The sequence below is a fragment of the Ostrea edulis genome, chromosome 6, assembly GCF_947568905.1.
Source record: "Ostrea edulis chromosome 6, xbOstEdul1.1, whole genome shotgun sequence".
In the NCBI taxonomy this organism is placed as follows: domain Eukaryota; kingdom Metazoa; phylum Mollusca; class Bivalvia; order Ostreida; family Ostreidae; genus Ostrea; species Ostrea edulis.
This window is the reverse complement of record NC_079169.1, coordinates 52,703,870-52,722,782: the sequence shown is the minus strand read 5'-3', so window position 1 is coordinate 52,722,782 and position 18,913 is coordinate 52,703,870. Positions and strand designations below refer to the sequence as shown.

At 36.2% G+C, this 18,913-nt stretch overlaps 1 protein-coding gene across 5 annotated transcripts in view; it reads left to right on the top strand.

Annotated features, from left to right (window-relative positions):
- LOC125648486 (zinc finger E-box-binding homeobox 1-like) overlaps positions 1-11,890 on the top strand; it is a 46,043-nt gene extending 34,153 nt beyond the window's left edge. The window contains exon 4 of one of the 5 annotated variants that reach the window (XM_048875613.2): positions 11,493-11,890. In XM_048875613.2, coding sequence (XP_048731570.2) covers positions 11,493-11,701 — 209 coding nt within the window. In that variant the 3' untranslated portion in view covers positions 11,702-11,890. Of the gene's footprint in view, positions 1-128; positions 4,319-4,671; positions 5,438-11,492 lie in introns of those variants that run through there. The other 4 variants (XM_048875602.2, XM_048875609.2, XM_048875608.2 and 1 more) reach the window with 4 other exon arrangements.
- The last annotated feature ends 7,023 nt before the right edge of the window (positions 11,891-18,913 follow it).

Sequence of the window (18,913 nt, the reverse complement as noted above, 5' to 3'; positions counted from 1 at the left end):
GGCAGAGAATGCTTTGATATTTGGCCTCTGCTTTCCTCTTCTTCTGCCAGGTAGAAAACATAAAACATTTTCAGTTTTATTTCATTGTCTATTTTTTTTTTACAATTCAAATTATGGAATAATTGCAGGTATTGAAGATTTCGATGGAACTGGAGAGGCACTAAAACCCAAGGTGCCCTTTATAAGTGAGAATTCGGTTCTCTTCGTTAAAAAGAAGACTGACGAAATCTTCAATGAAGTTCACCAGCTAGAGCGCTTGCATGGAAAACGTATCACGTGCCAGTACTGCAAACTGCACGACGTTAAGGCGTTTTGTGGCAGGGTCATTAGGTCATATCACGGCTGTAAGCTGTGCGGAGTGGCACTCTGTAGGTCGGCGGAGAGAAACTGTTTCTATGATTATCACAAAGAAGTTGTTTGCAAAGAAATGCAAGGAGATCTCTACATATCTTCAGTTAGACTGCATTGGTGAAAAAAGCAATCTAATATCAGAAGATGGATTAACTTTAGTATGTTAATGAAACACTGTTTACCTTGAGAAATGTTGTACGATATCAATCTTAGCTCTGCTTTTGGTTGAGAGTGTTCTGTTTTCACGTCATATGAAACTTATTAATACATACATCATTGATATATTTCAGTTGTGTTGCATATTCTCTGATCTATATAGAATGTTTTGCTTTTGAAATATTTTTGCTGCAATTTTGTTTGTGTTTACTGAAAAACCATAGACTGTTTATAACTCAGAATTTTGATTCGTTGTAGATAACGATGATTGATACATTATCAAAAATCGTCATTTCACATGTTAGATACTTTCAACATTTCTCTCCCTTTTGATCTGTAAATGACCGAGTGGATCATTATGATGGCCAGCATAAATTGTTAAATAAATGTAGTCATATTGTCTGTGAGCTCACCCGGCAGTGTGTTCGGTCAGTACGAGCAATTGTCATCAATGTGTGTTCGTCTGTCGGTGTCTGTTACTTTATTTACCTCCCTTAAAAAAATTCAATTGCACGTCAGAAGCTACAGGTGAACTACAACAAATTTAGACCTATGCTTAGCGCTCATGGCTATAGCAGTGAGGGTTTTCTAACGTGTCAAACGCTTACAGTGACAACGGGACCTCTCATCCGAAAGACACGACTCTCGCTTCAAAATGCTGAACGTTTGACGAAGGGGTAGTCACTACTGCCAACAATTCGCATAAAGTCTTTTGGAGAGCGCACCTGTAGTTGGGCTGCAGCCAGTTTGTGGAATGATCTTCCGCAACATATTAAAGTTGTCAAAAACATTAACGTGACAGCCGCGTCACGAAGTGAAGGTTCTACCCACTGGGCCAACGCGATGTCTGCATTTGTAAACAAAGACACATTCATATTGTTTTCGCCAGAATGGCTGAATTACCGGTCATCATACTGTATAAATGGTCCCTTAGTGATCCCACAAATCTCGTTCATGTTTGGTATTTGAGTATGACCACCATAGTATATGATTAACACAGACAAAATTGACTTACTTCCGAGCGAACGAGTGCCCGATCAACAGATTGTGTTTCTTAAGAGGTTCACAATAAAATTTATTGCTTTTGGGAGTTATATAAATTTAAAAAAATACAATAACTTTTGATTGTAATACATATAGAATAAATTGGTTTCATGGATGTTATGGGTGTCATATTCGTACTTATATTGTTTCTTATATCCATAGATGGCAAGTCTTTAGTCTTTTTCTTTAGGATAGCTTATTTCTTAGTATTCCTTTACCCGGGAAAACAATAAAATGTCTAATTCAACAACGAAAGGGAGAGAGAGAGAGAGAGAGAGAGAGAATAGAGTTGTATTTATGCCTTTAAAAAATGTCTAGATTTAATATCGTGAAACGTTTCTCGGCTTCTTCATGATGCTGTTCTATTTTCTGTAATGTATAAATTCATTTTGATCTGAACAATTTTTCAATACAAGTGTGCAACCCTCTTGTGATTTTCTGTGTATGTTTGAAAGTGTCGATGGCGTTTCACGAGGTTTTGGGGTCCTAGTACATGTAACATTTCATGCTTTATCTACATTAGATGTCAAGCAAGGTGCTTGTGCTTTCGGGTTCCTTCTTTAGCTTGGAGTAATAAGAATTTGGATCTATAGAAAGTTAGATATTATTTTACTTTGCTTTTTCTTAGAGTATTGAGTTTATTTAGTACTGAAGGTATCTTCACGTTTTCATATGTAACTTGGTGTGTTTGGTGATGCATAGAGTTGATGGTGATCTTCAGAAATGCGAAAAGAAACACTTTAGTTCATATTGATGTATTCTATTGACATTCGGAGACAAAGGTCGTATTCATAATCATAGTTTACATATTTCTTGCTTACTGTAACTCGTGTTTGGTTTTTTGATTGAAATTTTCGCCCCTAAATTTCAGAGTATGTAAATGTGTAATTCTTTAGTTGTATGTTTTCAGTGAATACAATGGGTAATTAGTCTTAAACTTTTTTCAAGGCACGGGGAATGAGAGAGTGGGTAATGAACCTGCAATGTATTACCCCCATCGACTGGTGCCTACAGAAAACAGCAAACGGAAGTACTGTGTGGTCTGTCAAAGCATGCGCAATAAAACGGCGGGAGGTTATCGCGTGCAGACGGTGTTTAAATGTGACATCTGTAACGTACCGCTTTGCCGTGGAAACCGAAACTGTTTCTATCTGTTTCACAAAAACATTTCAGGAAACACTTTAGTGAATTGATATGAATTGCAGTATGTGTCAATGATAACAGCAGCTTTTTCTTTTGTAACACAAGACATTATGAAACGTCCATACTTCGTTGTAATGTAATCTTGTGATATGTGTGGTGTCCTAATAACAGTCTATACTGAAGAAATAGGTAGTACTTAACATTAATAAGTCCTTCTTTCTGTCTGTAAATCACATTATCACAATTTATTTCTAATATGTAACGATCTCACTTGTCAAGTTGAAATAAATGACTCGGAATTTAATACTAGTTTTTTCATAAATCAACAGGAGTGGCACGTGACTGTCGAAATCTTCCCGTACTGTTGAGCAATCCACAGCATCATCTTGTTCACTGTAAGAGGAAGCGGTGTCTGAACTGTCACATCAGCAAGGAGAAGACCGTCAAGGGTTGGGACATTTTTACGTACTATAAATGTGAGCTCTGTAATGTCCCACTCTGCAAGAGCAAAAACTGCTTCGAACTATTTCACAGGAGGACACAATGTCAGGGTTCTGTGGATTTGCAAATGTAGATCATGGAGTGGTCTTGACGCATCATGGGGCGCAGGACTGGACTACGCATGTAATACATACCACAATTGAACGAAAATATGAAATCTGGAACGGAACAACTGGCTTTATTTTACAAAAATGAATTTAACTGAATATAATCTATTTCTGCGCCGTGTTGGAATATCTCACAGAGAAACAGTTGGATATTGCATATCAAACAACTAAAGGGGGAATTATCGTAATAATGAAAAGGGGGGAGTGTTAATTCCACATATATAGATACATTAGCTCGTGCGATTAGAAGCATGTTTATTTATTCGTATAAATGTGATAATGTGTTATTGATGAACAATAGGTGTAAATTACATCTGTTGTACGCTGTGTCAGAAGGACTGGTATCCACAGGTGTATTGATAGTATGAAAAGTCTCGTTATAGATCGAGAATAGTTTGAAATATCATTTTCCTGCAATGAAGGCAAATTCATTATATCAAACAATGTTTTTTTTATCGAAATGAATACGATCTATTTGTTAGCTGAGAAGATTTTCATGATATGAGAGAAAAGGTTTTGATTTGATGATAGACGTGGTAGTATTTGTCATAAGCACTATTGATGGTCTATAGTTTGTGATTATGTAATATTGTAACATTGCTATCTACTTTTCTATGTTATTTGACTATAAATGTGTAATGTCCGATATCGTTGTTAAAATGAAAACGCATACGTGTGCAACATTCCAACGTGTCATATAGTATCGGTCTGCTTTAACCCTTGGAGTGACTCGGTGGAGGGAAAACAAACCCTGGTATGCGATAATTGGAGATGCATTATTTTTAATGTTACACTGAAATGTTGGTTTTTTTTAATGATGATTGTTGATGATTGTTCATCATAGTCAACAGGTACTAAATTCCAATTTTCCTGATTGTATAATTGCTAGTTTTTTCTTAATCTTGTGTAGTTATTTTACTGTATATACTGGTTTTCAGCATGAAAAGTGTATTATACATTTAAAGTTTGTGTAAACTGTACATACGGATTATATGCGAATAAATATATATATTGTTTCTTCTGTTCCTTTTATGTTGTACTGTTGTAATATACGCCAAACAAAATATCGATGAAAATAATTAAAGTTTCAATGACAACCATTTGCGAATGATAATTAGTTGTGTGTAAAATTGCCTTCAAAAAATCAAATTTAAAACGGCATCTCTATATAAGGATTTGTACTTTTTGAAAATTAAATTTATTTTAAGGCATCGACTACTGAATTATTAATTGTGTTTTGATTGTAGTGTGATCGACAGTTGTCGGTAACTGTTACGTCAGCATATATCAAACAGGTTTATGACGCACTGCACGATTTATAACGTTGATAGTCTAATCACAAAATAAAACATAATCTTTATTTTTATAGCCCTTGCACATACCGCTACGAACCGAATGCTGAAGAACGCCATGAAAAATACCCGCCCGTTCGGCGAACATGTGCCGGTCAAGATCACCCCGGAAGAGACGCTGTCCTGCAGACGACCGTGTCAGCTTTGTAAGGTTCACGGAGAGAGGACCCCCAATGGAGGTGCTGTGATGACGCGATACAGATGCTCAGAGTGTCACGTGCCTCTCTGCTCCGGTGACAGACGTCATTGTTTCTTTCTATATCACCGGAACCAAATGTATCCTGTAACGTCATCAAGTGGCAGTTCCAATGCGTACAGTATGACTAATCAGGCAGATTACAATTCTTCACGAAACCAGAATTTTCTAATGTAGTCATCTATATAAAAATGTTATTACTTCCTGGTCCTATACTCGCCATCTCTGACAAATACTTCATTGTTTTAATTTTGTTTATGAAACACCTTCACACCCCGGTTAATGTTACAGTTGTCAATTGTTTTATATTTATATCATTACAACATCTTTGCAAATATAACACCTGAATGTTATTTCATACATACCATGATCAATGTAAGAGCTTTTGAAAGGTTTTATCTCACTTTGCTCTGATGTGCTGAGAGTTTTGTAACGTATCGTTTAGCAAACATTAGATTTCATTTCGCTGCAATGTTTTCGTTTATAGACCCTTATGAATTTTGAATTTTTACATTTATGCTTATGTGCTAGTCAGTTTACGATTTCTGTGTCGAATGCATGAACTGGAATAAAATGTACCTTTGGTCCACTGAGTTTATCTTTTGTTGTAAAGTTAGTTTACCTTTATCAGCCATATTTGAACATCACCCCAGAACTATAGAGCTACCGGTATTTTCAACCGAACTTAACATAACTATTTAATAATCGAAGGGGTAAACCCTATTCGTAAGAAATATGAGTGAAAGGTAGCTAGTCATTTTAAAAGCCTTTTTTAATATAATTTACTAATAACTAGCAAATAGTAAATTTGGGATTTTTTAAGTCTAGATATACAACTCCTTTGGTTACAGTGTAGCATTGTTATATGTAAGTAGAAAGGGGATGTTGTTGAATATCAAGGAAACTTCATTTTCAAGTTCATCTTAAAGAATATGGTGTGGGGATTGCTTAAATCTAAGCACCTGCGTGGATGGAAATTGCTAAAATTTAAGCACCTGTTTTGGTAGAGATTGTTAAGATGTAAGCACCTGCATGTTATAATTGGTTGGTTTTACGTCCCATCGAGAATATTGTTCTCTCATATTGAGACGTCACCAGCTGTAAGAGAAGTACCTATGCGGCTGTGCTTAGCTCCCAGGGTCGCAGCAGGGAGGATTCTTTAACGTAGCAACGCCTGCCGCAACTTAACACGGGACATCCGTTTTAAGGTTATCAGAAAGACCCGTGATTCTCACTTCTAGATGCCGAGCGTTTGGGGAAGGAGCAATCACTACCTATTTTAACGTCTCAAGTTTGGCACGAACGGGGCTCAAACTCGCGACCTCCCTGTTACGAAGTGAACACTCTACCACCATTGGTCCCGCATGGTGTGGATACATGACGGGACTTGTGGGCTCGCATAAGGCTCTAAATTGAACAGTCAATTGCCCTCCTCCGCAAGAACAAGGCGACTCGGATAATAAAAGGCATTTGTCTTTGTATATATGATGAAAATAATATTTTGCGTTTGTGCGTGTTTCTAGGAAAGTTGGATCATTTTTAAATTGATTTTACAGTCAAATGTACGATGTATAACTTGAAAGTCAGAAAAGCGCACACTGTGTCTCCTTCGATATAGCTGTTATGCCGATATATGATAGTGAAAATGCTATTATAACGCTGAGCTCTGATTCAGTAACTTAATGAATGGTAAAATCTTAAACTTGACACTAATGAACCAAGGAGTTTTCTCTCTTTCGTCGGTGGAATTTAAAAGACTTTCATTATAATTGACTCTCACACCTTTTCATTAACAGAAGTACATATAATCGACAGTGAATGCAAAGTTCAAAGGCCGTAATATCGTTTTGAAACATTTTAAGAAATGACCTTAAAATATTTCTCCTTCCTAAGCCCTGTAGAAAGTAAAATGAAAAGAAAATTCTCCGTGATTCAAATTCATGAACTAAACATTTTTAAACCTTTCATTCCTGAACTCAAGAATAAATTCTGAAGCTTAAAATGGAAACAGGGTATTGGCCGGATGTGTGCTTACATTCACGTACTTCCTATACTGCTTTAATGTATTCACCCTCGGATATAAATGTGAACGAAGGTCTATTTTATAATGGTAGGAATGCCATTTATTTGCGCTAACCTATAATTTTACCGATGTATATTCAGTAGATAACAGAAAATAGGGACAAATAGTCATGTGTTTCTGGTCCAATGCTTCCGACTTCAATCACTGGTCACACGTATTCCTAAACCACGTGGATTTCTACCCACAATCCCTTTGCATTGATTAACACTGACGTACTTGCCATTTCCTCGTAGCCCCCTTTACACTGCATGTATCAATAATTCAAGCTTTGTGGTGTTTGTGAATATTGGCTTAAATGTAAAGGAAGTTATATGTTTATATATATATATTTCATTGCGACAGTTTTGGTAAAATTAATCTCTGGAGAAAAATAAAAATGTATTGTCTTCTTAAAGATTTATGACGTTATTTCGAAAAAAGGACGTGTTCTTTAACAAAATAAAGGATATATTCAAACTTTATATACTTTTGATTTGATCGCTTGCTTGGGAAATTTACCCTTTGCAAAAAATATTGATTGTAAGACTTTAGCTATAGATGTCATTTTTGGGTGGGTTGGTTGTAAATTGTTTAACGTCCCGCTCAAGAATTGTTCACTCTTATGGAGACGTCACCATTGTGCCAGTGAAGGGCCGCAAAATTTAGGCTTATGCTCGGTGCTGACGGTCTTTGAGCAGGATGGGGTCTTTATCGTGCCACACCTACTGTGACACAGTGGGCTCGGTTTTTGTGGTCTCATCCGAAGGGCCGTCCCATTTGATGGCCTCTTACGACAAGCAAGAGGTACTGAGGACCTATTCTGTAATTGGGGGGGGGGGGGTGTCTGTATATAGATTTACGTCCCTTTTGAGAATGTTTCAGTTATATGGAGCTTAAGATGAAGTGCTACAAATTTTGACGTATACATGGCACTCAGGACCAAGGTTTTTAAAGGTCATATTCGAAATACCAGTACACCTCTTCCAATGTCGGGTCCTTGGCGAAGGAACAGTCACTCCAAATGTTTAACGTCATAAGTTTGTCGAGGTGCTGGAATCGAAAACTCGAACCCTGTTACGACCTAATCATCAGGCTAACTCTCGGTTGCGACTTAATCTTTAGGCTAGCGGTTTAGATACATTTACCGGTACATAAAATATCGTAAAACAAACAAGATGAATAAATAGATATTTGGTACAGGTTTTCTCAAGGTAACTCCATTCTCGCATTATTTTCTGATAAAAGTATAGAAAGTGTATTTATTTCCATGCATTAAAGTTAAACTAGAAAAATATTAGATAAGATATATTGGTCATCGCACTTTTTAGATGCAAGACATGCATATATCAACGTTAGAAAATTTCAATTTTCCTTAAACAGCATTATGAAAATTTCACAAACACTTGTTACAACAATATAATAGTATTCATAATAACTTCATGAAACTGTTTCTTTGCAAAACTATACAAAATGTCTATGAAAGATAAAGGGAATCTATTGCATTATGGACTTGATAAAGAAATCAATGAAAACAGAGTTACTGCCCCTGGATTCAATGTTTTGAAACATATAATTGATTATTAATACATAACGTAGACATTTGAAATATTTTGTATTGAACAAGATTTTATACGATAACTATTCGAAAAGACTCGTTCCTATCATGCATAATCTAAGTAAATCATTTATTTGCAAAATCCTATGATGTCGCATGAGGATGGAATTACTTTAAGGAAGTATATATTTAAGGATATATTCAAGTGCTTAGATTAAGAGTCATGCTCCTTTCCAAGTGGAGGTAATTGGAGAAATGGTTAAAATTAAATTAAAATGAGGTTGGGTGTTTAAAGAACCACTCAACGAATAAAATAAAACCCAACAAATTCTACATGAAATATTTCTTATACAGTTAAGATGCACATCTCTAGTGTGTGAAAGGGGCAATGTTTACTCTACCCGCTTTTAAGATTCCTTATGTAGTAGACATTCAATCTTATTTTAGATAATAACCATGATCCCTAGGATCAATATGTAGCAACAATAAGTGTTTAATATACATAAGAAACCCCTTTCAAAATCGTGTTAAAAACAAAGATTCAATACAAGCATCATGAAATGTAGATTCAAGTTTGTCCTAACAAAGACACCCAAACAGAACAGGATCACAGAATGGGTTTATTAAAGATTGTCAAGAATCACAACATCAATTATGTTAAATTGATGTGAAGTGCCCTCTTCTAATTTAAACACAAGCGTGCTAACACCATGCCCCTTTGGGATAGAATGGGAGCGCTATAGGGATCCATGGGGAATATGTATTTTTTCTTCTTCACAACAAAAACGGTACAATTACAAGATAACTTTGCAAGCATTCTCAAGTAATACCACCTTCACACTCACGGATTTTTCTTACGAGTCTTTACGGATCTCCGACTCGTAGTCAATCGCAAGCATTCGTAAATCACTCGTCGGTATCCGTTAATAACTCGTCACAACTCGCACACACTCGTAAGGATCCGTGAAAGTAGGGGCAACTTTTTTGACATGTCAAAAAAAGTTTCACGATTGTCCACGGATTTCATTTTCCGTAAATAACTTCTAACAATCCGTAAGTATCGTAAACTGGTCGCAAGAACACGTAAACTGGTCGTAAGAATCCGTAAAACACTCGTAAAAATTTTTTTACGAATCTTTGCGGTTAGTTTACGATATGTTACGGATAGTTTACGAGTTGTTTACAGATTATTACGAATGCCTAAGTGATATTTACGATTTCATTCACGTCGGGTTATAATCGCTTTACGGATTGTTCAGAGTCATTACGAGCACTTTACGTATAGACACGATTACTTTACGAGTACATACTTAAACTTTACGATTAAGGAAAGGTATAAAAGACGCAAAATCTGACAGTTTCTTCCATTTGTTATCAAGACATCAAAGAAGTTACACATCTTGCATACAATATACATACATGCTGTTACAAGTAATGTTAGTTGTTGAATGATGATACAAAGCCAATAGCGAACACTTTTGAGTCAAAAACGTAAACAATCGTAACTAACTCCCAACTATTCGTAACAGCACGTTATCAACACGTTAACAGGTCGTGATTTACACGTAAAAGCTAAGCTAAATCGTAAATGTACGTAATATACTCGTAACAATCCCTAAAAAGCTTGTAAAATGTCGTAATTTGCTCGTATTTATCCGTGTTCACTCGGAACAAATCGTAAATGTGTGCTGTAAATGCATCGCAAGAACTCATAATAAACCGTAAATGGCTATGTTGATTAAAAAGTTTTACATTGGAATACCGGGTATACAGAGGACGGCCTCAAGAAGTAGATAGTTTATCGATGCATCAGGGCGTTCGCCCCATTTTGTTAATTGAAATAATGTACATATGTACTACGTTTTGATAAATATTTGTTTTGCACACACGCATGCTAACACCCCTCCCCCAACACACACACACACACTTCATGCTCTTTTCGAATTCTTCTGCTTGGGGAAATCATTTTTTAGTTTCACTTCTAAATTGCATATACGTTTCGTCTTTCATTCATATTTACATGTATAATTCCTCACGACAAATGAAAGACTTGGCTTTTCGACATATGATAGTCAGCTGATTCGTCAAGAAAATGACAAATATAATGGAGCAAGAGTTCACTCGTATCGTGTGCACGGAAATGAAGTTTTAAATATTCCTTTTATAAAGACAGAATTTCATTATCTCACTAATTGTAGCATACTAAACATACCTTTCAAGGAAATACGTTGCTTGGCCATGAAATATTAAAGAACATGTACTATTTTGATTACCCATTACCTTACCTGGTATTTTCCGTTTTACACCCGCACAAACACAACCACTGGCACACGAACACGTATGCAAATAAACACAGTATTTCATCATCATCTCCATATGGTGTTTATGCCTCAATTGATTCAATTCGTAAGAGCATGTTCTGCGTATGATAAGGTTTTAAATCGAGGCAGGGTACTGATAAATAGTTGATATTACAAGGGTTTCAACAGTCCGCATTTTGCAAATTCTATGGTCAGTATGATGATATTTTTTGATCACTTTTCGTTGTATTCAATTTGCAAGAGCATGCTCTGCGTATAATCGGGTTTTAAATAGAGGCAGGCTGCTGACAAATAAGTTGATGTTGCAGGGGTTTCAATAATTTCGTTAAAAGTCAACATTTCGCAAATAGTATGTTCCTTGTAACGATATAATTTCATTAGGTCGATTGCTGTTTCATTCCAGATTGTTAGGCCATTCTAAGCATACTAATTTTGACTACGGAATTACTCTGTTTACCTTATCAAGATATATTGCTTAAGGCGGTGTGACCCGTCAGCAGGGGATGCTTACTCTTACTAGGCACTTGATCCCACCTCTGATGTTTGCAGGGACCCGTGTTGGAATTCTTTACAGGATTTATGAGATTGACCACTGTTTGTTATCTTCACTTTTTCACTGATCACTTGTTTGTAATCTTCTCATTTTTCATACAGAAACGAATTAAAGTATATTCAATTGATGTTATCATAATTTATGTTTTCAGACTACCATAGTCCCTTAGACCAAAGACAGTTCGTGTGTCAGTTTTGTGGGAAAGCTTTCAAGATGAAGCACCACCTGAAAGAACACACACGGCTCCATTCCGGGGAAATGCCATACCAATGCAAAGCCTGCGGGAAAAGGTTCACCCACTCCGGCAATTACAGCAGACATGTGACACATCCGGGTGTCTGTCCTCTGAACCCTAAGTGATCATCAGACCATCCGAATGTGTATAACAATAGATTCGTATGTCTATGATATAAAATGTCATCGTTAAAAGGCTATGCTTATGTCACGAGATCGTCTGTCCTCTCAACCATCAGGTGATGACGTCAATTTTGTCATGAAATCCAATCATATGTGATTCCTTTAAAGACTGAAATAAAATACAAGTATTCTTATCCAGCTCTTTCAGTCAACCAGACGGTTTGCATGGTCAGCAGGTGACAGTTAAAATTGTCGGATGGTGGTGATCTGGTGGTAATTATCAATCGATGAATAATTTGAATATCAAATATAATTCACATTACCTATAAACATTTTTATGTGCGTACCTCAAAACTGGTATCTGATGAGCTCGGCACTCCCTTCCATCCATACACCGTCATGGGTATATGTTTCTATCGAAATAGATAGAGAGAGACAAACAAAGATAGAGAGATGAACAGATGCTTAAATAGAGAGATTTGAAAATATCGTCCGTATCTTCCCATGGATATCCGTGTCAGAATAGGTCCTCAGTACCTCTTGCTTGTCGTAAGAGTCTACTGAATGGTCCTTCGGATGAGACAGCAAAAACTAAGGTCCCTGTCACAGCAGGTGTGGCACGATAAAGATCCCTCCCTGCTCAAAAGCCGTAAGCGCCGAGCATAGGCCTAAATTTTGCAGCCCTTCACCGACAATGGTTACGTCTGCATATGAGTGAAACATTCTCGAGAGACGTTAAACAATATAGAATCAACCATGTATGTGCTTGAATCAGCTCCCTTGACGAAGAGGACATATCCTAATTGGCTCCTTTGAAAATATCTTGATTTGGAAGCCAAAACAATAAGCATGTATACGTTTGTAGATTTGGTGCTAGCTAGCTCTTTTTCAAAAATAGTTTGCCATTATATCAAAAACTTTCGTTTATCCCAAGAAATGGATTTACCCTGATTTTGCTCGAGTCGTTTTAGTGATGTGTGCGTGAAAGATTGATTGTGTATTGTTTAACGTCCCTCTCGAAAAATTTTCACTCATATGGAGACGTCACCATTGCCGGTGAAGGGATGCAAAATTTAGGCCTATGATTGGCGCTTGCGGCCATTGAGCAGGGAGGGATCTTTATTGTGCCATACCTGCTGTTACACTGGACCTAGGCTTTTGCGATCTCATCCGAAGGACCGCCCTATTTAGTCGCCTCTTCCGACAAACAAGGGGTACTGAGGACCTATTCTAACCCGGATCCCCACGGGAAGTGTGTGAAAGAGACCCACTCTTCTCTTGCATTTCATTAAAGGGAGTATCCATGTTTGGCACATAGTCCTGTAGATCAATTTATTGGCGAGACCATTTCGTGTGTGGATACTTGCGAGATATAAAATTCGCAAATCATTACATTGCTAAAGTCTTCTTTAGAGATTATTCGCGAGATCTACTTCGTCAACTTCCCATATTTGTGTAGCAATATTGCATTATCACCTGCATATGGTGTTTATATATCTCAACTGATTCGATATGCAAGCGCTTGTTCTGCGTATAGTCAGTTTTTAAATCGAGGTAAGCTACTGACAAACAAGTTGATGGTACAGGGGTTTCAACAGTCTCGATTGAAGTAAGCATTTCGCAAATTCTATGGTCGTTATAATGATCTAGTTCGTCAATACAACCTATCATTGGGTCAAATGCTGTCTGACGTGTTTCATACCGATTGTTAAGCCGTTCTTGGCACACTGATTTTGACTGCGGATAACTCCGTTTACCTGATCAGGATTTAAGAAATGAAACTTATAATTCTTTGTTTGATGCATGTATCAAACGAAACATTGGACAGAAAACTTCATCAATGCGCGTAGCGCATTGATGAAAAAGTTTTCCGTCCAATGTTTCGTTTGATACATACATCAAACAAAGAATTATAAGTTTTATTTCTTATCATTTAATTATGTTTTTAAGATAGAAAAACAAATAGTTTCTCCCATCAAAAAGCTTGAATTAACGTTTCTGAAAAGGCGCGTAGGAATACATATAGGCAAGAATGAAAACAAAAACAAAACGGCATGGCTGTGCGTTCAGGTCAGGAACAGTTACTGTGCAGATTTAAATGGATTATACGCCAAATTAAAGGTGCAATGGTTAAAAGCTGAATTAAATATAAAGGAAGATAACAAGTGGTGACTGGATTTATGCAGCATCGTGTTGGAGGAGACGTTGAACACTGGTTGTGTCGTTGGAACGGTAGAATGCAATTCGGTTCCATTTCAATATCGAGGAAAACGTTTAAAACGCACTCGTTGACTGAGCCCCATATAACGCAGTTCAATTTCATTGATATTTACCAGATCAGAAGTCGCCACTTGCTCCGTCATGTTATCGATCTCGTAAAGCAGACGATTCATACCGGGAACTCGTGTAATCTGTCTACTTCTACCAGTAAGTGGTCTACGTCATCAAATTGACTATTCTGCCACGTCATCGCCTATGTATGTTGTTTCTTTAAATTAATTTGTATTTTATTCATATCTTTAGTTGTGTTTATTTTTGATAGTAATGAAAAACAAAAATCAAACAAATGCATTTTGTTATATATAATGCTTGTGTGGAAAATCCCGTGCTAGAAATAGCGCTAAAATTAGAACGGGGAAGACGCATTCCAGAGAAAAGTAGTCCCGCGTGCTTAGTGCAGATGAACTCCGAACGAAATTTTGACAGAGAAATCAAACGAATTTTTCAACCAATCAGCATCGTTTATAAGTCATCACTTTAAAAGTTATTAAATGATATAGGGCTCACGGCGGGTGTGACCGGTCAACAGGGGATGCTTACTCCTCCTAGGCACCGTCTGGTGTGTCCAGGAGTCCGTGTTTGCCCAACTATCTATTTTGTATTGTTTATAGGAGTTATGAGATTGATCACTGTTCGTTATCTTCACCTTGCATCTAGCTTCTTGCTTATGAGTAGTCTCGTAAAATTACGCGTAAATAAGAGTGCGCGAATAAAATTTAATTTACAGTACTGTTACAACCTCGACCTTTTATCTTGACCTTTAACATCCATCATCATATTACCATATTTACACGCCTACTACGTTTTGCCTTTCACCTCGTGAATAGTATATAAAGACTATTTCAATTCTTTTGGTAAAATAAATATAAAAACAGACATTACCGATATCCTGTTTTTCACGACATTGGCACACAAACTGTTAAATATTTACAATATAATTGAAGTCCGATAACTATCACATTCACTTACTCAACATTACTGTAGTGAAAATTGTATTTCAATTCATGAATACCCCGTTAATTGTTGTGTCCATTAGCTGTGATTCGCCAGTTGTATTTTGTAGCGGAACACTTTCTAGTGTTACGAATCGAAACCTTGGCTTCACTGAAGCCGTCAGGAAGGAGTGGTATGCCTTTTAAGTTCGAAGGTGCAAATTAACCAGAATAATTATATTTTCTCCTTTTTCCAAAAACACGGAGCGCGTTAGGAGGTTTGGTTCTGATAAAATCACTGAAAATATCCGCTACTTTAAAAATTTGATTTTTAAATGAACGGAATCAGTTTCACAGCGAAATTTATCAAAGGCCAATTTTTATATCATGCTTATTACGAAAATTTCCTTGAATTTCAATTCGATGAGATCATCAGTATTTATAGATTTTTTGTAAACAAAAAGTAGCATCATACAAATTAAAGCAAAAGCTCTTTCTATTACTTGGAAATATGTCTTGGGGTTTCTCCTCTTTACTCAACAATCAGTAAAAATAACCCTTGACATGAGAGACAGGTTATCTCATTATTCAACAGTAGTAGAAATATCTCTAAGATACAATCCCTTAAAACAGATTAAAATATTACCTCATTATTCAACAATAAGTAGAAATATCCCTGAGATAAAGTCCCTTGATATGAGACAGATAACCTCATTATTCAACAACAAGCATTCTGAGAGTATTGCATGGCAATACATAGTCCCCTACCGGTTGCAAAAATTACTGTACCACAACAATATTCAAAGTTCATTATGTAGGTTATGGTAAAAGGGAAAATTGGGGAACCGGGATAGGAATGGTTGGAAATCAACTACTATTCGAGTAGAGACTTGACCAAGAAAGAAGACAAATTTATAACAAGGGCACCGCTAAGCGGAGCATCCCCTCGCGGCAGAAAATATCATGAACATATGCATTATATTATACTGTATAGCTATTTATTATTAATTAAAATTCAGATACCTCTAACATCATTTGGTGGTGGTGGGGGGGGGGGGGGCATAATCAACATGGCATTTTTAATAAACCTATCAAGGTGCATATCATTTGGGGTGGGGGGATATGTGATTGTGCAGTTTCCCTTATTCTTCCCATTCTATATAATCATATATAAGTTTTTGTTAAATATATATAGCTATTAATTATTGATTAAAATCCAGATACCTCTAACATCATTAGGTGGTGGTGGGGGGGGGGGGGGATAATTAATATGGCATTTTTAAAGGGAACGTAGGGTCAAAAATCAAATTTTGATATGTGAAAACTGGTACCATGCAGACAACAAAATCTAGCATAGAAAAAATAATTGCTGCTGATAACAAGATTTAATCTGTCATTTACACTGAAAACTGAGCTGAATGGGAGAATCTCTTATCATGGCGGCTGATGACGTGTATGCGGCAATTCATTACAACTGCTGTGCCTAGCACTAAATGGGTTACAGAGTATCTATGATCTAAATGTCGGGAGTTCAAGCGAAATTTAGCACTGTGGTCAAAGGAAAAGGAATACATGTATCTACCTTTTAGCATCCCTGATCTCCCCCAAAAACTATGAACATTGTGCAATAATTGGATACATAACCTTGGAAATGAATCTTTTGTTTTTGAACGGCATTTTGAGAAAGAGTCTTATAAAGAGGATATCAGGGTAAGTACCAGTTATATTTGCTTTTTACTCAGTAAATACTAATAATTCTTAATGTGTATAACCAGAGTTTATTTACAACAAACTTTTACTTATATAATAATTTTCTAATTTAATCTATCCTTATCCAGTGAACATTTTGTACAGGCTAAATATGAAGGGATGGGTAAACACTGCTTTTTAAATATTCAAAGTTAAATTAATATCTATTTAAGTTAAGATATTGGGATACACACCAAAACCTATTAAATAGAAGATGCAGTAACTAAAATATTTGATGGCAGCAAGCCTAAGAAATAAGAGAAAATAGCTCAAAAAGATGAGGAAAAGGAAAAGCAGGATACATGTAATACTTTCAAAAATCATCACAGCACTAGCACATTTTGTATTATACTATTGTTTTTAAAGAAATTGAAAATGTACAAGTAAACAAATGAAGTATAGTATATATGAAGTATAGTATATATGAAGTAAGTATATATAATTAATTAGTCATTATTTTTCAGCTAATCCATTTTCTTTTGGAAACCAATGAAAACTCATATGCAGAACCTATTGACCAACCTGGACTATCAGCATCTAAGGAAACAGGTAATTTGATGCACTTCTCTATTAAATGATTAACAAAGTTTTACAACCAAGGTCATTTTAATCCCCCCTGTGCAGTTAATCTTTCAAGTCTTGACATTTACGTGGCAATTACTGCAGGGGTGTAGTGATAATCAACTGATTTGTGCTGTATACAGATTCACATTGTAAGATTCTCTTGTAAACAGATGTACTAATAAATCAGAAAGAGAGAAAACTACTATGAAAAATAAACTCTTTGTTGTGTGAAATACATGTACATGTACATGCACTTTCATGAAAATTCATTACTAAAGTTATAAATTAATGGTTTGATTTCATTTTTATATTTTCAGCTCAATGAAGACATGAATAGTGACAAAAATATCCCACTCTCAATCCATATTGAAGAATAAATCAACTTTGTGCAACATATACAGATAGAATTGCCCAGTCATTGTCCATCATATGTGCTAAGGAATGTTCAAGTGAAGAATGAAGAAGTGAAGATAATGAACAATCCTGTATAAAGAATACAAAATTAAAAGTTTTAGAATTAAGAGTGTCGTTTTCATCAATTTATCCCAATGCACTAGTGTTTTCATTTGAATCTGCTAATAATTCCTCTTCATTATAATCAGGCTCATATTGATATCCTTTGCAGTCAGACATGATCAGATGCTTTCACTGAGAGGCAATTGCCCGGTATACGTCATAAACAGATGGGATTGTGGGAAATATCTTAAAGAACAATAACTTTATCTTGCAAAATGGCAGCCTCCAGCAGATGATGTGTAGCTATATTTAATAGCCGATTTCTACACAACAGATTACAATCAAATGGAAATAACCAGTGGACTTAATTACTAAATATTTAGTATTTGAAATGTGAAAATATTTTTTTATACCCTACGTTCCCTTTAATAAACCTATCAAGGTGCATATTATCTTGGGGGGGGGGGGGGGGTATATACATACGTGATTGGGCAGTTTCCCTTGTTCCTAGCAGAAACATATTTACTTACCTGAATATACCTCACAGTTGTTGTATGCAGAATGCATGAACTCAGAAAATTCCCACGGAAGCAATATTTTTTCGTTATGTAAAAGGACAATATACCGGTGTTGACAGGTCGACGAAGCTTGTGAAATATCTTTATAGCTTTCAAGAATTACGTACGCCTCAAGAATTAATTCTGTAAACAGACACGTGTGGTAATCTGAATTAATTCTGTATTGTAATCACTTGGGGTAATCTGGTAATGAAACCGCGACGTTCATCAAATTACTCAGTGTCAGAGATAGCGCTTTTAATTCCTACAGACTGTCTTTGCGCACGCCAACTTGCACTAGGCCTAATATGACAATGCACAAATACAAACTTACCTGCAACAGACGTAAGCTGTCTCGTTTTCTTTAAACTGGTTCCCTGTTAATTGGTGCAACCAAAGCGACCAGAATCGTAACTTGACAGGGTACCAGTTTGAATTAACCGGAAGTGAGTATTGTCAACTCGTACATAAAATTTCACAGTTTTTAGGTAGTAAAGACGCGATATTTTAAGAAATATTTCACCGATTATCTTGAAAATGAATAGGGTTCATCGTTTTACAATGCTACATATGTATGCGAAGGCTGAGAATCGTTAGTGCAAAGGTTCTCTTTAAATCTTGCCCACAAGCTGTAATGGACACACACGGACACACGCACAGTAGCGATGCTATATCCC